The sequence below is a fragment of the Malus sylvestris genome, chromosome 17 (genome assembly GCF_916048215.2).
Source record: "Malus sylvestris chromosome 17, drMalSylv7.2, whole genome shotgun sequence".
Lineage (NCBI taxonomy): Eukaryota > Viridiplantae > Streptophyta > Magnoliopsida > Rosales > Rosaceae > Malus > Malus sylvestris.
This window is the reverse complement of record NC_062276.1, coordinates 6,474,190-6,494,764: the sequence shown is the minus strand read 5'-3', so window position 1 is coordinate 6,494,764 and position 20,575 is coordinate 6,474,190. Positions and strand designations below refer to the sequence as shown.

At 36.5% G+C, this 20,575-nt stretch overlaps 2 protein-coding genes and 1 pseudogene across 5 annotated transcripts; all 3 read left to right on the top strand.

The window, feature by feature from the left end:
- Positions 1–803: 803 nt before the first annotated feature.
- On the top strand, positions 804–7,043 carry LOC126610053 (uncharacterized). Of its 4 annotated transcripts, none has more exons than XM_050278023.1 (8): positions 805–1,952; positions 2,063–2,119; positions 2,285–2,752; positions 2,979–3,128; positions 4,558–4,662; positions 4,834–4,881; positions 5,017–5,450; positions 6,252–7,043. In XM_050278023.1, the coding sequence occupies exons 1-8, from the start codon at positions 1,622–1,624 to the stop codon at positions 6,873–6,875; spliced, it is 2,217 nt and encodes a 738-aa protein (XP_050133980.1). In that variant the 5' UTR covers positions 805–1,621; the 3' UTR covers positions 6,876–7,043. The 4 variants fall into 4 exon arrangements, with proteins under 4 accessions (XP_050133982.1, XP_050133980.1, XP_050133979.1 ...); XM_050278022.1 differs by having other exon boundaries at positions 807–1,952; positions 2,285–2,794; XM_050278024.1 differs by having other exon boundaries at positions 1,806–1,952; positions 2,041–2,119; positions 2,285–2,794.
- A 2,378-nt stretch (positions 7,044–9,421) lies between these two features.
- On the top strand, positions 9,422–11,097 carry LOC126610059 (KH domain-containing protein At4g18375-like; annotated as a pseudogene).
- A 251-nt stretch (positions 11,098–11,348) lies between these two features.
- On the top strand, positions 11,349–13,173 carry LOC126610060 (uncharacterized). The gene is made up of 3 exons (XM_050278031.1): positions 11,349–11,837; positions 12,405–12,518; positions 12,612–13,173. The coding sequence occupies exons 2-3, from the start codon at positions 12,497–12,499 to the stop codon at positions 13,160–13,162; spliced, it is 573 nt and encodes a 190-aa protein (XP_050133988.1). The 5' UTR covers positions 11,349–11,837; positions 12,405–12,496; the 3' UTR covers positions 13,163–13,173.
- The last annotated feature ends 7,402 nt before the right edge of the window (positions 13,174–20,575 follow it).

Below are 20,575 nucleotides of genomic sequence, written 5' to 3'. Positions count from 1 at the left end.
TTACGGTGAAGGGTTATTATTTTTGGAAAGAGAAATGGTTTTAAAAAGTTTTGTTTTTGCCCACTCACGTTTTCAGTTTTGCGCCCGTCCAAGTTCTAGTTAGACATTTTTGTTGGTGGCTTACGATGACTCTACGGCGGTTCTGACAGACTTTAATTAATGTAGGAATCTCTTTCATGTCTTGTATAATTAATACTTAGCATGTTGGACTGCACTTAGGTTACCTACGCTCTGAGTACTTGCAATACTACTTTAAACACCTCTGCACACTTTTATAGTTATCTTAGTGTAAATTAGTTAGTTTTGTTTTTTTTAATTACTCACATTTTCATATCACTATCACTTTCACTCTGAACTCATGGCTACGTCACCCTCTTATGACGGCCATCATGCCTCGATTTTGATCGGGGTGCGTCAATGTAACTATATATATACACCTGTATCGTATATTGTTTATTTTTCTCACATATAAAAGGGGGACAATTGGTGGCAAGCCACAATTATCCACTCTTTCCGGCCCCGGAGAGGCTGGGAATTTCACTTTGACCATGGCCACAGTCACGGAGACTCACAAACTCGGAGCATCGAACCCGGAACCTCCCACATTTTTTTGTTTACTGGGGAGCCCGCAGTTCACGCTCTTACAGCTGGGCTACTTGCTATGGTTATAATATATTGTTTATTGTGTCCACGTATTAATATATTTGTGGTCCTTCCCAGTCAGGACCCCAAGTGTATTGACTACTGACAAAAGCCAATAATATAAAGACATCTGTAATTTTAAAACACCCACTATTCTAGTAACCAAACACATTGAAATTCATAACCAAACACCAACCTAAACTCATAACTGAAAACCGAAAACCAAACTCCAGATTCCCAACTCTTTTCACCGCCGGCGCCGACCGATACCCAAACCCTTTTCACCGCCTTCCCTCCCCTGAATCTCTCTCTCTCTCTCTCTCTCTCTCTCTCTCACATCAAAGTCTGCAATTCTTTTGAACTTCAAAGTTCCAAACCTCTTGTCTTCCACAAGCTCCAATTTCGCGGATTTCCATAACCCAATTTCACCGAGCTCAGATCTGGACACCGGCGAGGGATTGAAATTGAAGTCACCAGAGAAGAAAGGGAATGGGAGTGGTCCGGAGTGAGATTAGTTCGCGGGAGAAGAAACGCAGTGAGGGGTTGCTGGAGGAAGAAGGGTTGAGGAGAAAGACAGAGTGTTTGGTTAGGAGAATAAGAAGTGTTTGATTGAGTTTCAAACAGGTGGAATAATTTTATTGGGCCGCATATTATTGAAGACTAGTATTATCCGCGTTAATTATTGAAGACAAGAAGTGTATGGCTGAAATTAGCGATAGAATGAAACAGCTGCACCGTCTCTGCAGTTGACAAAGACGGGCATGGACGTCGACCTGGACTCTGGTCCTTTTTCATCGCTCATTTGCTATACATCTATATATACATCAGAAGTGTAGTCACTCTAAGTGCACAGAGTGGGAATTTACTTCAGCTCATTGGATAATAGCTGCAGCTTACTTATTTTTGTTTTGTTTCATTATTTTCTTAATTAATCGACCTAATATCACTTTGAATAATTGATTACATTTTCAGATTAAACATGGCAGCTACAGTTATCTCTAGTGTAATTGCTAATCTTAAAGTTCTTAGTCATGATAATTATGAAGATTGGAGTTTCCACTTTAAAACCTATTTGTTGGCTGAAGATCTTTGGGAGGTTGTGGAAGAGACCTCTGAACCTCCTAGACAAGAAGATGGTGAAGCGGAATTTTTGGTTTGGAGGAAGAATAACGCCAAGGTTTTACATGCAATCCATACTTGTTGCGGAGATGATACTCATTTTATTATCCGGGGCATTAGCTCGGCCAAAGTCGCCTGGGATACTTTGGCTGAAAAGTTGAAGCCGACCGATCAAGCCTTGGAAAACACAGGTATGTGTACGCACGTACTACATGTCTCCTTTCCCAGTAAATTCCAATATTATAGCTATTAAGATTTAGTTTTCTTCTTCTAATAAAGTCACCGTGAGTGATCGATGCAGAGGATGTGCCTTTGATGGCACATGAAGAGCTGAATACCGGTCTGACGCGGAATGAGGGTACGTACGTAGTAATATTATGTGATATCTACTGGAGCATGTATGAATCTCTATTGTTTTGTTTAATTTTATTTGATTCAGTTCTCTTTTATTTCAACATTATATATAATTCGTCCCAAATTCTTGACGTTTAGTTTACAAACAATAAATAATATTACTTGACAGAGTATTATAAAACTAACGGTGACTTCAACGAGTTCCCCCACCATCAACCCTTGATTGATGCTGTTGCAAAAGGTGACTGGAGTTCTGCAAAGAAGTATCTTACCATGCATCCCGACGCAATCAGAGAAAGAGGTTCATTATCAGGCTTGACAGCTCTTCACATGGCAGTTTCAATGGAAAACGAATATATGGCGAAAGAAGTAGTGGAGTGGATGACAGAGGAAGACTTGGAAATAGAAGACGCTAATGGTGTCACAGCTATAGCTTTAGCTACGCTCATAGGACCCGAAGTGGCTAGATGCATAATCGAAAAGAACAAGAGATTACTTTGCATACCATGCAATATTCTCCAGAATATGATCCCACTGATCATGGCTTGCCATGGCGGCCACTGGGGATTGGCTCGCTATCTCTATTCAGTTACTCCATTGGAAGCTTTGATGTCGACCCAAGATAACTGTCGGACTGGTGCTGATCTTATTTCCCACTGTTTTAGCTCCAAAGAACTGGGTACATAAATGTTTTAGATACAATATTCGCACACATTTACTGACACGCTCTAACTAAGGTGGACTGTTTCATTATTTATAGAACTCACCTGTACTTGAGAATGTGTTTAAATAGCATGTTCCCTAACAAATATTGATTACTCACTTTTTTCATGTATATAATTGTTCTTTTTACCCTATTGTAGATATTGCATTGGATCTAATTCAGCGTTGTCCAAACTTGACCTTTGCCACAAACTCTACTGGGAAAACACTTTTACAGGAATTGGCTTGTATGCCCTCTCTCTTTTTAAGTGGAACACGTCTCAGATTCTGGCAACAATGGATCTATAACAGTTAGTAACTACATTCTTTATTCTATGATGAATTCTATACTTTATTAATTTCTCTGTCCCTCTAGTTGGGTGGGCGTCGGCCGGTTTTTCAATAAGATATTTCCTAAATGTTATACATGCAAGGAGACCTGCACACAATTCCCGCAACTTGATTTATCTCAAAACCTGATTTTTTTTATATATATTTTATAATTAATATGAAAAAATTAAAACAATAAAATGCATTCTATATCTGGATGGAGATTTCTGTCCCCGATGTCTAAGTCAAAAAGTGTTTGAGAAAAATTAAAATTCAGTAGAGAATTCTAAATAGAGTTTGTGATGAACCAGTTTTTTTGTATGACTTGGCTATTTATAGTGGAAGAGGTCCATAAATCGTCTACTAGTAGGCCATAGCGGGCTTAGGCAAGTCAACAAGTCTCTCTTCCCCTGCCTGCTTAGACACCTGTAGATTATGAAGTCCAATGGTCACACGTGCTCAACATAACCCAATTTGTGTTGTCCACGTGTTTGGTTCAAAAGTTCATCACACGTAAGGGGCTATGTGATGATGTGAAGGTAAAGAGTCCCATATTGGTGAAAAGAGAAACCTTGTAAGGACTTATAAGGGGTTGAGTTACTTCTTATATTGCTAATTAATTTTATGATTGAACCTCAACTTTATATAGGGTTGAGGTGCAAGGGGTCGACAACCATGTCCCTCAAAGAAAAACAAAATGTTTGCTAGCTAGCATGGCGAGAATTAGGGGTTAGGGCCTGATAGTTGTGGGCATTTGCGGGTCCTTAGAGGGTTGGTCTGCTTAACCCACTTAGAGTGGAGATGGTGGTTTCTCACGATATCGAAGGTAGTTCTGTCAAATTGAGCTTATATTCTACTTGACACTATGCTTTTCTTCACTAGTTTAAGTCAAGAAATAGTAAAACAATGCGCCAAAACCTAAATGGCTCTTATGTTTGTCTTCACCGGTAAGTCCCTTGCATACAAATAGACAAATAAGACAAACTTATATTTGATGTACTCATATACAAACGTGTTTCAAGTTCGAGTTCACAGATCCCTCAATTGTTTCACAAGTTTTTCTAAGGTGAGATGCGATGAGTTCTATAGCGGCACAACTTCAATATGTGGTGTTTAAGGTTATGAGTTAAATTAGAATTTTGGTTTTGGGTCTTGCTCAAATATTATAGTGTAAGTTATTTTCGCTCTTGAGTTTATCTTTTAATGTCTAAAAATAAGTGTTAACAAAATTAATGTGTACTTCTATCGTTATCAGTGTCCATTAATCATTTATTTTGGGTATGCGCCTTACTTCTCTTTTCACATACATAAATATTTATACAGTAAAAGAAAAGGTTCAATGTGTCCAGACCCTTGACTAAAAAAAAGTTCTATATATTGACTAGAGGCATGTGTTTATTTTTTTGATAGGTATAGACATACGACATGCTTCTGGAATCCATGATGTTCGTATAGATGTTCAAAAACAAGCCAATGACCCGGTTAATGATCAAGGGGATCTCATAATTCGCTCAGGTATGTAATATCTACGTAAGATGGAACTATGTATTTTTTTCTTTTCCCAGTACCCTATATAGTAAAACGAGAGTTATGTCCTCAGGCGCATCTTTTACTTTGTTATAGATCATACCTAATTAACAAATTCTTTGAATAGTTAATGCAAAACATTTTGTATTTGCAATGTAGTTATGGCTTTACTGCAAGGGCTCGTCTCAAATCTCCGTAAATTTTTCGGTAATGCTTCTTGTCAACGCTTTGTTAATCTTTTCATTCAAGTTTTAATCTAACATTTATTCAGTCATCGCTTAGAACTTCTTTTGGTCATACTTTTGAAACTTAATGATTAGTTATTTTTCTATGTCAACCTAGGAATCGATCACATGTACAAAATGAAACAGATCCATGTCCAATCCCTTGAAGTTTTACAAGGCATGTGCAAAATGACAGAAGGTTTAAGCCTTAAACAAATGCAAGGAAGTTCCGTACAAACAGCACTCTTCAAAGCTGTTGAACATGGGAATGATGAGTTTCTTCGTCAGCTGTTTACAGCAAATATCCTAGCTTTAGGGATATATGACGAAAATGCAAAGGGCATGTTTCAGTTTTCCATTGAATGCCGTCAAGAAAAAGTCTATAACTTTTTTCATGAATTTATCCAAATCATGAATGTTCGTACTGAATCCAGAGTAGATAAGTTCAACAATACTTTACTACATTCAGCAGCGAGGTTATCCCCACCTGCACAGCTTAAACATATCCAATGTGCAGCACTGCAAATGCAAAGAGAATTACAATGGTTTAAGGTTAGAATTTCTTCCTCACTCTCTCTCTCTCTCTCTCTCCCTATATATATATATATATATATATTTTTTTTTTCTCTCATTGATAGCGAGTTTGAGATCTAATTATGAATGGCTTTGTATAAATGTGAACCCACCACTACCAACACCTATATAACCACCACTAACACAATATCTTTATATATAAAAAATGTTTTACAAACTTAAGTGACTACTAAAAGGTGGCCTCATTCAAACCGATATGGGAGTATTCTATTTAAACACCACCTCTCTTCTTAGGGCGTGAATTAAAAGGAAGCTTAGTACAAAATGCAGATAATTTCTGTTTATAATTGGCCGAAATTGGAACCAAAATTTTATAAACAATATTACTATTTTAAGCTAGAATAAATGGATAAGGATTTAGATTTAAGACGTAGTGAGTTAAAGAAAAATGAGTTGATCACCAAAGCAATCCACAAGGTCTATAAATTATTAGGTTTTACTGTATAAAGTTCTAGCCACGTGGTCAATCGCTATATTACTTGACTATTTGGAAGCTATACCAAATAAAACTTGATTATTTATGAAAGCAATTTGCACTCTCAAATAGGAAACAACCAAAATAAAATTTTGATTACTGTTACGAACTCAGAATGTTGGGTTATTTGGGATTAGATTTGAGCATATACATTCAAGGTCAAAGGGCATACATCAAGGATTTGTAAGAGTACAAAAGTATTAATTACTTGGGGTTAGATTTGAGTGCCTTTGAAGAAAATAAATTAAAGAAAATTTAAGTTTCTTCTATTCACTGAAATGCAGGAGGTGGAGAAAATTGTACCTTCCAAGTTTCTTGAAGTTGTTAACCATCCAGATGGCATGACCGCCCGCGATCTATTTACTAAGAACCACAAGGAATTGGCAAAAGAAGGTGAAAGATCAATGAAAGCAACTGCAACTTCTTGTACGGTTGTAGCGGCTCTTATTGTTACAATCATGTTTATTGCAGTATTCTCAGTTCCTGGTGGGAGTAAAGCAGGCTTTCCAGTATTCCTAAATAAAAGGATATTTATGGTCTTTATAGTTGCGGATGTCTTTTCACTTTTTTCTGCCACAACTTCAGTCGTGACATTTTTAGGAATTCTCAACTCACGTTATGCTGAAGATGATTTTCTTAAATCACTGCAAACAAAGATGATGATAGGCCTTTTCACCCTCTTCTCCTCTATCGTTACCATGATGATCGCATTTTCTTCAACCCTTTTTCTTATGCTGGAAGCAAAAAAGTGGTTAGTGTATCCGATGATTTTACTTGCTAGTGTTCCAGTTGTCTCCTTTGTATGGATGCAATTTTCTCTTCTTGTTGAGATCTTCATTTCTACTTATGGAGCTGGAATATTTTTGATCAACAAAAAAAGCAAACCTTGGTCTTTCAGTTCGTCTTAAACTGTTTACTCATTTTGCGTTGATATTTGCTTCTGTCACTTTTGAGGAAGTTTATAGGATTTGTTTAAAGAATAATGATAAAGGATTTCTGCACTCATTATGATTTTGGGCCTAAAGCATGTATAATGTATGTGTTCCGGATTCGTTAATAAACTCCAACTTCAAGAATGTTTAGTATTTTAACCCTCTGTATTTATGTTAGCTTTCATAGCCCACATCATAATTTATTTTAAAGAAATTGCTATTTTCATTAAGAATAAATTTTACTAATAAGTAGTATACTTTTCTTTAATTTCCTGTGTAATGTTGTTGGCATGTAATCTAATTTTTTTTTTCTTTTCACAAATGATATTATCTACACTAAGGGTAAGAGGTTGGGCTTTAGCCTCACAATGGGCTAGCAATAATGTGGTTCAAATTCGTCTTTAACGAGAATCCAACCTAAAATCTCTCACTTACAAGTGAATAAGAATATCACTAGACCATAGTACTAAGTGCAAGTAAATTATACTTTTAGAATCTCATTTATAGCTTGATTTCTTATTATTTTAAATAGATTGAACTTTGCATATATGAGCATCAACTAAACTACTTTGATCCTCCTTCCAAATTTAAACCATTTTATATTCATCTTTGTCAATCCATGTAAAAGCATATTATATTTCAATCATTGGGAAAATTCTACATAAGTGTGATTGTACCTACACTATTATACCTAGCCTAATCCATTGCCTCTAAACATGTAATATACCTAAACTAATGCATTTAATAAGAAAATATTGTACCTACACTATGGTACCTAGACTAATATACAATGCAAGACTTTGCCATACGATTGAAAAAAAATAAAATAATTCATAACACTTGAAGCACAATTGATGTTTGACATATTTACGACATTAATTGCTTTTTCTTTGTTTGGCAAGCTAAATCGGATAAATGGTCTCCATAATGATATAGTATTCGAAAAATATCCCCTGTAGTAAACAAATTAAGAAATAAACCCTTGTGGTGAGGACTGTTAGAAATTGAATCCCAAGTTAAAATTTATGTTAAGTATCATTAATATGCTGCCCGTGAGTCTCATGTGCAAGGTTAAATTAGTCACTCTTCATATGTTAACCCATTCCACGTCTTTCTCTTTCACATTGGCAAAACGGAGAACTCTCATTTTGCCTCCACTGATAACCCACATCTCAACTCTCACAGATTTGCATGTGTGTAGAATGATTTTGACTGCAAATTTTGTCTCTCTGATGCTTTCTTCTGTTTATATTTCTTTGATTTATTTTTGAGCAAGAGAAATTTGAGTTCAAAACCCAAACATATTCGGTGGGGATTCTTCCAACTGAACTCATTAAAACCCAAAACAAAGAAACAATAAAAACCCAATTAATCAAATGACTCAAACAATTCAAGTTGTAAGAAAACAAACAAAGCCAAATTACATGAAATTGGTTCTGGATGAATCGGTGAGCTAAAATGGGAAGGAAGGCCTATTGTTTTTAATCCGGGTCTCAATTCCTAATAGTCTCTATCACCAGGGTTCAATTCTTACTTTTTCTCACTGTATGAGCTATCTTTCGAATACTGTATTATCATAGAAACCCTGTATCTGATTAAGCCTTGTTTTTATGAAAAGAAAATACAATAAGGACATTGTTGACAAAATCCTTGGCAGAATTTTAGGGATGAATTGGATGATTGAATGGTGCAATGGGCATCTTTATTCATAAACTGTTTCCATCCAAGTATCTGCTTGCAAAGGTCGTGACTGAAAAACACTCAGACGTTGCATTGTTTCATGTAGGAACGATGAAAAATACAAACTAGTTAAGTGCTAAATGCTCTTGGGGCTTTCTTGAGCGAGAAGAAATCTAGTTTGGTGTTATCTTTGTAAGAATACTAACCTAACTTGTAGAAGTCGATGAAGAAATAATTGATGGAGTAACACCACAGTTTACTCCTATTTGAATGGACTCACTAAATTTTATCTAAGTTTCAAACAATGAAATCTTTAGTTATCCCTCAAGGATCAATTCCATTGGATGTTGGAATTAACACGTGTAAAGGGAGAAATTTTTTCATCTATCCGGAATACAAATTAATACATTACGTGTCATAATATAAGCAAAGATTGGATAAATATACATTTTTCCGTGTCTCTCTCCTTATATTACGACACGTAATTAATATACCGATTTATATTCTAAGTATACTGCAAAATCTAAATCCACGAAGAGTCTTCCAATATTTTGGGAATTTTTTCTAATTGGTCCATGACCTCTTGTGACATGTCCAATTTGAAACGGGTCGAAGTTAAGTTAGGCCTTTCCTACGAATTCGAAATGTGTCGAAGGCCACCTCCTTTTCCACCAAAAAAATATAAGGAAAACTAATGAAAAGAGCTTGAAAATTTTGAGTTTTAACGATAAGAACAAAATAAAGGGTAAAGTGAATAATACCAAATTGACTTTTTAATATAAAAATGTAATTTTTTGTTAAAATGAACAGAGTTTTTCTAAAGTTCCCAATACAGGCAAAACTCTGCAAGTCCAAGACTCCAAGCTCCATTTCCTCGATTCATCTCTCTCCTCTCCGAAGATGGGGACCGCCAGTCGCCCCCGCAAGCGGTAGCCACACTCCCTTTACGTCTGTTTCTCTCTCTCTCTCTCTCGCGCGAGGTAGAAACTTTTCATGAACTTCCCCACAAACCATAATTTTACAGTTTTACTGACTGGCCTGTGCTATGTTCTTCTCATTTCTCCGAGTACCCTCCATCTAATTTATTGCCCTAGACCCTAGGACGATGGCTCGAAGCCTAACGCTCGCGAATTACGGCTGCTAGCTCGTTGGAAATACCTTACTAGATCAAGGTACGTTTTTTAACTACGAGCTTTACAATGTATGGTTGCACTTTGTATTGGCAATCCCTGAATTCAATAGCTTTTGCTTAATTTAGTGTTCAGTTCGAAATTGTAAGTGATGAGCCCAGTTTCATTGCTCGAGAAAATTGGGATGGCATTCGGCTCTTTTGCAGTAATGGCGACTTTTGTTATTGTTTTGTTTAATCCATGTATTAAGGTTTGCTTAAAATTCAGTCCCCTTCAGTTATTAGTTATTAGTATTGAGGGGTATGATGGATGGGAACAATCGAAACCTTTTCAAGAAACGCCCTAATATCCAGTTTAAAAGAAGAGGGGGTAACAACAACTATAAGAAAGGAAAGTGGAATGATTCAAGCCGTAAGCAACCTTCAGAGGATTATCAATTGCTCAACACTGTGTGTCGTATTCTCTGCCCTTCTAAAAAGATCGGTGGTGTTATTGGGAAGGGTGGCAAAGCCCTTAGAGGAGACCCCCGTTATTGGGAAGGGTGGCAAAGCCCTTAGAGGAGACCCCGGGCAAAGATTAAGGTTTCTGATTCTGTTCTTGGCTCAGATGAGAGAGTAATTATTATCTATAGCTCTCCAACAAAAATTTCAAGCAAACAAAGTAACCATGAAAATTTAGCTGATGGAAATGAAATGGAGCCGCATTGTGCTGCCCAGGATGCTCTGTTGAAAGTTCATGACAGGATTGTAGAGGAAGATCGTTTTGGTGGAGTTACATTTGATGATGACAATGAGAACAGTGTTGTCACCACAAGACTTCTAGTTCCAAACAATATGGTTGGTTGTCCTTCCTGCAGATCAGCTTCCAACTGTGTTATGGAAACTGATGAATTGGTGCTGGTACCCTTTCTATTTTTGTGCTCCTTGCATGTTCTCTAACATAGGAAATAATGTTCCAAAAGAAGATTTTATATGATGTAGATGGAATTAGACTTTTGATTGAGCTAATAGAGCAAATCTTATGACATCGTATGAGCTCATCTGTTGATTAAAGTTAATTTTTTTTCAAACTTATTTTTGTGTTAGAAATGATTTTTGTTGTTTTTAATTTAATATGTGTTCCCAGCTGTGTATGTTGTTATTGGGAAATTTATTGGTGCTCAAAATATATACCCTAAATATGTCTATGTATACGAATGAAGGTCCAGTGGTCCACGTATGCAGTCACTTTGTGCCAGTGAAGTCTGCCGCTGGAAACTTGTGGGTGTATTGAGACTTTTCATGTCTTCTTTTTACATTTGTAAAAGCATATGATTTTGTAGCTTGGTCACTTTCAATCTTCAAACATGCTTATATGAAACTCACATGAAAAGTACTTTGTTATTTGTTTTTTGGTGCCTATAACTTCCAACAAAAGTGAGAGATACCTGCAAAACCAAATATGACAAAGAGGGCACTTTATGAAGTGTCTAATCTACTGCATCAGAATCCTAGGAAGGACAAGCCTCCTTCGGGCTTTCCTATGCCATTCCTTTCACCTAGAAATCCAATGTTGTTTAATCGGGCTCCTTCCCACACTATGTCGCCAATGCCATGGACAGGAGGATATGAAAACCGTTCTGGATTTGTCCGGGGTGGTTTTAATGGTTTTCCTCCTGGACATGGGGGTGAAGCTCTAGCTCTAGCTCTAGCTGAGTTTTCATGAAAATTTTGTGTTCAGCTGGGAAATTTGGTGGGGTTATTGGCAAGGGCGGTTACTGGAAACAGGAGCCAGTATTCATGCTCAGGATGCATCAAAGGATTCAGAAGAAAGTGTAATTCACGTCTCTGCTTTTGAGGTATGCCATTTTGTGATACACAGCCATTTCCTGTCTTTAACTTCTTTTCATATTCTTGGAAGTGTTACTTGCATGGACAACATACTGTGCACCAACTGTTTGCTGGTACCTGGGGATCAAGAATATGCTAGCTGTGGATCACCTTGCTCATACTTTTTCGGGCTTTGTGGAATCCCAGATCACAAACCATTGAGACAATTCTTGAGCTTCAGAACAGAAGAAGTGAATTCTCCGATAGAGGCATAATCACTACTAGGCTTCTTGTACTTGGATGCCTCCTTGGACAAGGAGGTAAGTTATAAATGAGATGAGAAGGAGAACCCAGGCTGATATTCGTGTTTACTCGAGGGATGATAGGCCAACTTTTTGGTTTATCTTGGCTTGGAGTATTGATTTGATTGCCTTCGTTTTGCAGTTAGTTTTTAGTTGATTTTTTTCATGAGATTGACAACTTTTTTTTCTTTTGTACTTATATTTTTTATGTAGAGTTTATTGTTAACTGAAAGGTCACAAATTACTCAAGAGTTTAAATATTAAACTGCCTTGAAATTGTTAATCATGTCTTAAATAGTGTAACAATGTTTCCCAGGAGAACCAGTAGTAGAATTGAACTTTCTGGATATGTGAACACCGTGAGCATCACTGTCGATATCTTGATTATTATCCCAATTCCCATACACACGGCAGTGGTTGTACTATTCTGGTTTGACGAGGAATATTTTGTATTTATTATGGAGTAATAAAGCATTCTGATTAGTAGCTGAACTTCTCACACACATAGGCATTTGTAAGAAAGGAAAAGAAAACACAAATTAAGAATTGATGGTAACATCTGAATATCAAGACTTTCATTTTTAGATGAGAGGGTCACTTCTTCAAGCGTATCCAGCCCGATTGATCATGATGAAGAGCCAACCCCAACTGATCGTGAAGCTAGGCCAGAGCTCGCGATGGAAGAAGGGCTCAATGCAGGTAGTGTATATATATACCTTGATCCCTCACAAATTAAGATATTGCGTGGGAAAGTTAGCAGTTAACAAAGTTAAAATAAAATACGGCATGCAGGACATGAGAGCATTGCAAACGATATCCATGCAACTTTCGTCAAATATGTGAAGTCTAATTATTGGGATAAAGCGATCCAGTTTCTTCGCGACCATCCCCAGGTAGGAAGTGAAAGAATTTCAAGTGGCGGTACAGCTCTTCGCTACGCAGTCCGGCCGCTTAACAACTGCAGCGTGCGCAATATAGAACAGTTGGTGGAGTTAATGGCAAAGGAAGACTTGGAAATTCAAGACACATTCGGTTCCACAGCTCTGAATCTTGTAATAACATTTCGTCAAAACAGGGTTGAAGTAGCCAAACGCATGGTTGAAAAGAATGACAAATTACTTAGTATTTTACCTGCCGACACGACGCCTCTAGTTGTCTTCGCTCCGAGTTTGTCAATTGGGGAAAGAATGGAGCGTTATCTCTATTCTGTCACTCCACGCAAAACACTGCACGTTACCGATGCCTCTCAATTCATTTCTCTCGGCTTTCGTTACAAACGATTTGGTAAGAGAGGGAATCGACTGAGTTTCAAACATGACCAATTATTAATGTCGACGCCCTAGCTATATCTTCTTTTGCCGGTGTGTGATCTTTTAGGTTACATATTTTATCTGCATACTTACATTGTTGTTTTTCACACTTTTATTATATATAGATATTGCAAGAGATTTGATTTAGCGTTAAACCCACAGCTAGCCATGGCTAAAGATCACGACAGAGAATTCCCCATAGCAACATTGGCTTGTGACCGTTTTGCATTCAAAAGTGGAAGCCGACTCAATTTCTAGGAAAAGTTGATTTAATATAGTTAGTTTTTAAAAATTACCTATTACCCTCCACAATAAAAGTCCTTTAGCTTTACTTTGTTTGAAAAAATAAAAGGGTTTATAAACTTTAATCCTTAAAGAAGATTAAAATTTAATAAAAACCTGGTGTTAGATTGGATATTGGTTTTAGTCCCTTAATGTGTACTTAATTCAAATTCATATTATATTTTTGTTATAATGTTTAATAGATATCTTATTTAATGTCATTATATTGAATCTAACAACAGTCTTATTTAGAGCCCAAAGTACTAGAGTCAACGCACATCTTTTCGAATGATTGGTCATTAAATCAATACCTTTAAGTTAGAGCTAGCGCAATTTTTTGAAAACTCCTAATAAATTGAGCCTAAAATGCGTTGGAAGAATAACATGCTCTAAGGTTATAATAAACTTTTTGGCTTAGTGTGAGTTACCACCAACGTTATTGAAATTGTCTTTACTTAACCACATATTGTTATGTTTATCAAAAGCTTCGGTAATATTAGAAAGAAATCCTCCAAATATAAATTGTGTATTATTTTGTTACATTTTTTTTATGTGAAACTTAATTCTGCGGCAAGAACATTTTTGCATATAGACTCTTAGTGCTTCTTGAATATTGAACAAGCGATGCGCAGCAGTACTGACTGTTGTTTCTTTGCCTAACCATTAATTAGAATTTGTGTAATTAACTAGTGACATAGAATCAAGGGTTTGTATGAATTCGAAGATGGATGATAATCACACCCAATAAATAAAAATAATTGTGTCCACATACACTACTACAAAATTATCTATAACTGACGGTTCAAAAACCGACAAAAAACGTATATTATTGTCGGATTTTAAGCAAAATCCGACAGAAAATAGATGCAATGACGGATATAATAAGTGACATAATTGCCAGCGTCAGGAAATGAATTTTCCGAAAGAAAATACTCTAAAACCGACAGAAATTATGTAGGATATAACCGACAGAGAATATATTAAAAATAAATAAAAGAATATTTCTATCGGTTAAAACCGACAGAAAATTTATTATTAAGAATAAATGAAAGCATTTTCTGTCGGATAAAACCAACAGAACATATATTAATAGTAAAAAAAATTAAACCATTTTCTGCATCACAAGAACGGCTCGAATTGGACTGGCAGTATGTTGGAGGATGTGGAAGAAATGGAAATTTCCCAAGCTGCCAAGAGGTTTCAGAGCTCGATGAAGAAGACTGATCCAAATTGGTACAGAAAACAGAAGAACGTGAAAATGGGCTCTTGCAATGTTGAACAGGAGATCCTCGCATATTAGTTGGAGAGCCAAAAGATTCTGCCCGTTCGAAAGGAGACACTCATGGAGATGAACATTTACTGGCCGTGAAACTCCTGCCTTCTGATTCACTACCCAAAAAATCATGTATCGGGGAAGGAGAAGTACAATATGATGATGTGAGAGACGGAGAACATTGGAGAGGGATAGAGACGGTATATTTGGAACATCCCCTCTTTCAAAAGCCATGGATTTCTTTTGCAGTCTGGACAACCCTGTTTCAAAAGCCATCTACCAGTAAGTGAAACTTCATCTCAAACTTTTTTTTCCACCAATTGTGTAATAATTTCGAGCTTCATTTTCCATAGAACTGAGTTTTGTATTCAATTCGGAGTTGATTCTGCCTAATCTCAACTACGGGCATACAATTAACATTTATTCACCCCAGCACATTCATCATTCATTCCTCTACATTAATGGGATTTGGCAGTTCAGAAATACTCACAGAGGGGGCAACTGAGAAGCTTCTGTGCCACTTAGATCCATTCATCAAATTCCTAATACACACATTCAACTTTTTGGGGATCTAAGTAGCACAGAGGACACAGCTCATCAAGGCAGAATACTCATTCAGTTATGCACATGCTTGGCTCGAGAATATATTGGTAGGTACATGCAAGCAAACAAGAATAGATTCATGAGCATATTGAACAACATATTTGATTTATGCATGCATGCACAAACCAAGATATTGCAAGCAAACTCCAGATATGGTATGCACAAGATCAAGCTCGAGTTTGGGGAAGGAGGCCTTATACCTTTTCTTGCAGATCTAGAACCTCGATTTTTCCGCTTGTATCAGGCAGATTTGAAATTTTGCAGTCGCTTTATTCGTGTTCTTCACCCTCTCCGCTGATTGTTGAACCTGCACTGAAAGCACACATGCACGAGGGTTTCGTCTATTTTCTAATAAAAAAGGAAACTCGAAACGGAGATGTCTAAGATATGGGGGTGTGGGTTGTTTTGGTTTTGGGTTGCAGGCCGAGAAGATAAGAGAGGAGGGATGACATATGAGGCTGAAGATTATAGAGAGAAATGAAGAGAGAGGAAGAAAGCTCTCATGGATTTGGGCTCAAGGTTAGAGAGAAGAGGGGATAAGAGCAGAAATGGGAAATGAAGGAAGGGGGAGGGGAAGGGGAAGGGGAAAGGGTTTTATTTTGGAATCTTTTCATTACTGTCGGCTAAAATCGACATAAACATTTTTTTAAATAAAAACCGACATAAACATTTTAGTTACTGTCGGTTTTAACCGACAGAAACAAAATGGTCCGCCCAAAATTTCCTCCCAAATTTTTTAATTCCCTTCCAAAATTTTGATTCGATTTAAAAAAATAAAATAATAATTGTTTGGTTTAATAAATAAATAAATAATATGTATTTAAATTAAATACGTTTTTAAAAATTAAATAAATAATTGTTTAGTTTAATAGATAATAACCCATGTAAAATATGCGATAAAGAAACAAAAAGATAATTGTACAAAGAAAAAGTCATCACACAAACTAAATATTGTCTAATCAAAAAGATAATTGTACAATGAAAATGTCATTACACAAACTAAATATTGTCTAATCAATACCTGAAAAACATAAATAAAAATTTAGCACAAATTACTTTTCCCACTTCAAAATTTAGGCAAATTTAACGAAGATATGCATTCTACGAAACTAATTTCCATAATCTAACCATCAAACTTGTTTGTAGATACTACAAGATTGCATATGTAAAAAATCGCCAAAAAAAAATTCAAAGATTAGGTAACGAAACAAAAGTTTTCAACGGTTATAAACGAAAAATCATAATTTAACGGTTATTTTAGCTCCAGTTTTGATGATTTTTTTTACAGCTGCACTCCTCGACCCTATAAGAATGCAATGAACGAATTCGATCTTCAATTAAAAATATTTACACTAGTGGATACCACAAACTCTTATTTTATACTTAATGGAAGTATAATATTAACTCTAAGTGTTTGTTTAATCTACCGTTTTAACGCGATATGCATTCTGTAACATCCCACATCGCCCAGGGGAGTGATCCTTAAATGTATATTCCCATCTCTACCTAGCACGAGGCCTTTTGGGAGCTCACTGGTTTCGGGTTCCGTAAGAACTCCGAAGTTAAGCGAGAAGGAGGCCAGAGCACTTCCAGGATGGGTGACCCGTTGGGAAGTTACTCGTGAGTTCCCAAAAACAAAACCGTGAGGGAATGGTAAGCCCAAAACGGACAATATCGTGCTACGGTGGTGGAACGGGCCCGGGAAGTGGTACGCCCCGAGCCGGGATGTGACAAATGGTATCAGAGCCAATCCCTGGCCGGAATTGTGCCGACGAGGACGTCGGGCCCCTAAAGGAGGTGGATTGTAACATCCCACATCACCCAAGGGAGTGATCCTTAAATGTATATTCCCATCCCTACCTAGCACGAGGCTTTTTGTGAGCTCACTGGCTTCGGGTTCCGTAGGAACTCCGAAGTTAAGCGAGAAGGAGGCCAGAGCACTCCTAGGATGGGTGACCCACTGGGAAGTTGCTCGTGAGTTCCCAAAAACAAAACCGTGAGGGAATGGTAAGCCCAAAGGGGACAATATCGTGCTACGGCGGTGGAACGGGTCCGGGAAGTGGTACGCCCCGGGCCGGGATGTGACACATTCTACGAAAAGTTTTTCAACGATCCAACCATCAAACTTATTTGTACACACTTCGAGATTGCATACGGAAAAAATCGTAAAAAAATAACATTAAGAGATTACGTATTGGAACAAAAGTTTTCGACGGTTATAAACGAAAAATCACAATTTAACGGTTATTTTAGCTCCGATTTTAATGATTTTTTACAGCTACACTCCTCGATCCTATAAGAATGCAATGAATAAATTTGATCTTCAATTTAAAATATTTACACTAGTGGATTCTTACTTTATACTTGATGGAAGTATAATATTAACTCTTTAAGTGTTTGTTTAATCTACCATTTTGACGTGATATGCATTCTACGAAACTTTTTTCAACGATCCAACCGTAAAATTTATTTATACACACTCCGAGATTGCATATGTAAAAAATTACAAAAAAATAAACATTCAGAGATTACGTAAAGGAACAAAAGTTTTCGACGGTTATAAACGAAAAATCACAATTTAACGGTTATTTTAGCTCCAATTTTGATGATTTTTTACAGTTACACTCATTGATCCTATAAGAATGCATTGAACAAATTTGAAATAAAAACATATTTAAACCATTTGTTTATTTATTTTTAAACAATATAACACTTTAAAATATGAAGCAAAAGAATCGAAAAACTTACAAATTGAGGGGAAGAGAAGAGAAAGATTGAAGATGAAGCGAAAACGAGCAAAATGAAGATGAGGAAGAAAACGAAATCTGAAAGAATAACAAATTGAAAAACGTTTGGCGTAAAGTGAATTTCTATCGGTTATAACTGACAAAATACTAAAATAATAACCGCTAGATACTAAAATAATAAAATAATCAATTTCTGTCAGTTATAACCGCCACCATTAACTTAAAAACTGCCACAAGTAACTTAAAAACCGCCAGAATCTGTCAAAAACATTTTTTTTTAAAATTCAAAAATATTGTCGGTTATAACCGACAAGAGTTTTATAATGTTCGCCGGTAATTATCCACCAGGAATTTATGTCGGATATAACCGACAGTAGTTTTCTAGCATCCGCCAGTAATTATCCGACAGGAAATTATGTCGGATATAACCGACAGTATTTTTATAATATCCGTGACTAATTAAATAATGTGTCGGATATAACTTATCCGACAATATTTTTCTAAATCCGCCACCATCATCCGTCACCTAAAGCTAATATTGTAGTAGTGATATTAGATTATTTGTTTGGTTTTGTGATTGCTTGTACAAATTTTTATATGGTCTATAATTCTCATTTAATTCTTTAAAAATCTTCCATTTTAAATTGCTCAATTTGATTTGTAGAACTCAAATTTCTATTTTTAAGGCTTAATAGATGATTAGGGTAGGAAATTTTAAATGGAAAATTCAAAACCAGTCGATCCAGCCATATTAGACTCGTATCTAGAGCACCCAATAGTTTTTGAAGCTCGATTTCACTGTGGCGAAGCTCGATTCAAGTTTGATTTTTTCCACTGCACAAAATAACAGATTCACACCCAGATTAAGCAATTGAACTTGGAGGCCATGTTAGCGTTTATATGTTGATTTGTAGTTAATTATGAGAATTTGAAAGAAAATGGGATGATTTTCGATAAGACTGAATTAAAATTGACAATCAAGCAATCTGCAAAAAGTGTTTACACATCAACTCTAGCAGCTTCCTAGAATCCAAAATACTTGAATTTGATTGCGTATCGGGTTCTCGATTATTTATCAAGGAGATATTAATGACTTTAATGTAATAAGTGCTTCCTTCAGTTGCAATTAAAGGAAGTCATCTGACTAATCTATGTGCAAACGTGCAGGAGAATTACCAATTTACTAATTAGAAAGCTCATCTCTTATTGCCCCAATTCAATATGTAGTGTCGTTGTTTTTCAATAGTTAGGTGGGGGGTTCTAGGGGAAAAAGGGACGGGAAGCCTCAAACCTATAGGTGAGGAAGGTCACAAGAGTGCTTGATTTCCAATACGACACTAGCCCTCCTCAAGTGATGTTAGACAGACTGATTTTGTTTCATTTTGTTTTTCTTGCTTTTTATTTATTTATTTATTTTATTCACATATGCTCGGTTGATATGAAATCTCGTTGAATAAATGGCAGATTGAACATGATAGCTAAAATTGTTCCTACAAGTCAAAAATTATGACAATTGGAGTTGTCAAGTAAAAACCTACTTGTTAGCCGATATTTGGGTCTCAATCCATGGATAATTATTCTTTTTATCCTGGATTCTGCAATGGCAGCACTAGGATCTAATTCAGAAATTTCACGGCAAATAGACTTTACCTTGTGGAAATACTGGGCAATCGTCATATCCCCTTGGGCCACCGATAATAGCTCGTTCTCAACAAGTTGCAGCCTTGTGTCGTTCCTCTTTGAAAAGAGTGTGGCGAAGGTGTCCCACGCTTCTTTTGGTGTCTTGGCCTTCCGTATGTGCTCCGATATGTCATCTTCAACCATTGTTTTTAAGGCGAACATTGCCTTACCTGCCTTGATCTTCCACTTTCGCAAAATCCAGCAGGTGTCTTCTTCCGGCTGCATAACTTCATTACCGCCGACGACATCCCAAAGATCTTGGCCTTGTAGGTAAGACTCCATACACGTCGCCCATGTGTTGTAATTTTTGTTGTTCAACTTCTTGATTCCTCCAACAACTTGAAGGTCTCCCATCGTATCGGCAGAGCTTCGATAAGCCGAACAAGATTAACCAATTATCTTGTGAAGTACTAAACTTCTCAAGATTCTCAAAAGCTTCAATAGAGACGGTCCCTGATCGTACTGCTCTGATACCAATTGTTGAGGAAAAAATTAAAGTACACAACTCTAACACAAGTGTTGGAGAGACAACACAAGTAAACAAATTACTTGTATTACACACACAAAATATTACATCACTCAAAACTCTCAAAGACACTTTAGAAACAATGACACTCACTCACTTTCTAGAGATAAATTCTACACCACTCACACTCCTCACAAGACTACTCTTAGTTCTCACTCTCACTTGGTTGGTTGGTTACATAGCAATACACACACACACAGGCATGTTTGCCGACTTCACTAGCACTTTCTAGTGCATGTTCATGCACACACTGCACCGACATACTGCTACGCAAAATAACCTTGCCGACTTAAATAATGATGCTAGAATTTTCTAGCATATTATTATACATACAC

Bases quoted from the DNA above. Each gene is read 5' to 3' on its own strand.
- LOC126610053 (XM_050278022.1), top strand. From the start codon at position 1,622: ATGGCAGCTACAGTTATCTCTAGTGTAATTGCTAATCTTAAAGTTCTT. The intron at 4,663-4,833 runs GTATGTAATATC...TTTGCAATGTAG, and splicing joins GGATCTCATAATTCGCTCAG to TTATGGCTTTACTGCAAGGG. The intron at 4,882-5,016 runs GTAATGCTTCTT...ATGTCAACCTAG, and splicing joins AAATCTCCGTAAATTTTTCG to GAATCGATCACATGTACAAA.
- LOC126610060 (XM_050278031.1), top strand. From the start codon at position 12,497: ATGGAAGAAGGGCTCAATGCAG. The intron at 12,519-12,611 runs GTAGTGTATATA...TACGGCATGCAG, and splicing joins GGAAGAAGGGCTCAATGCAG to GACATGAGAGCATTGCAAAC.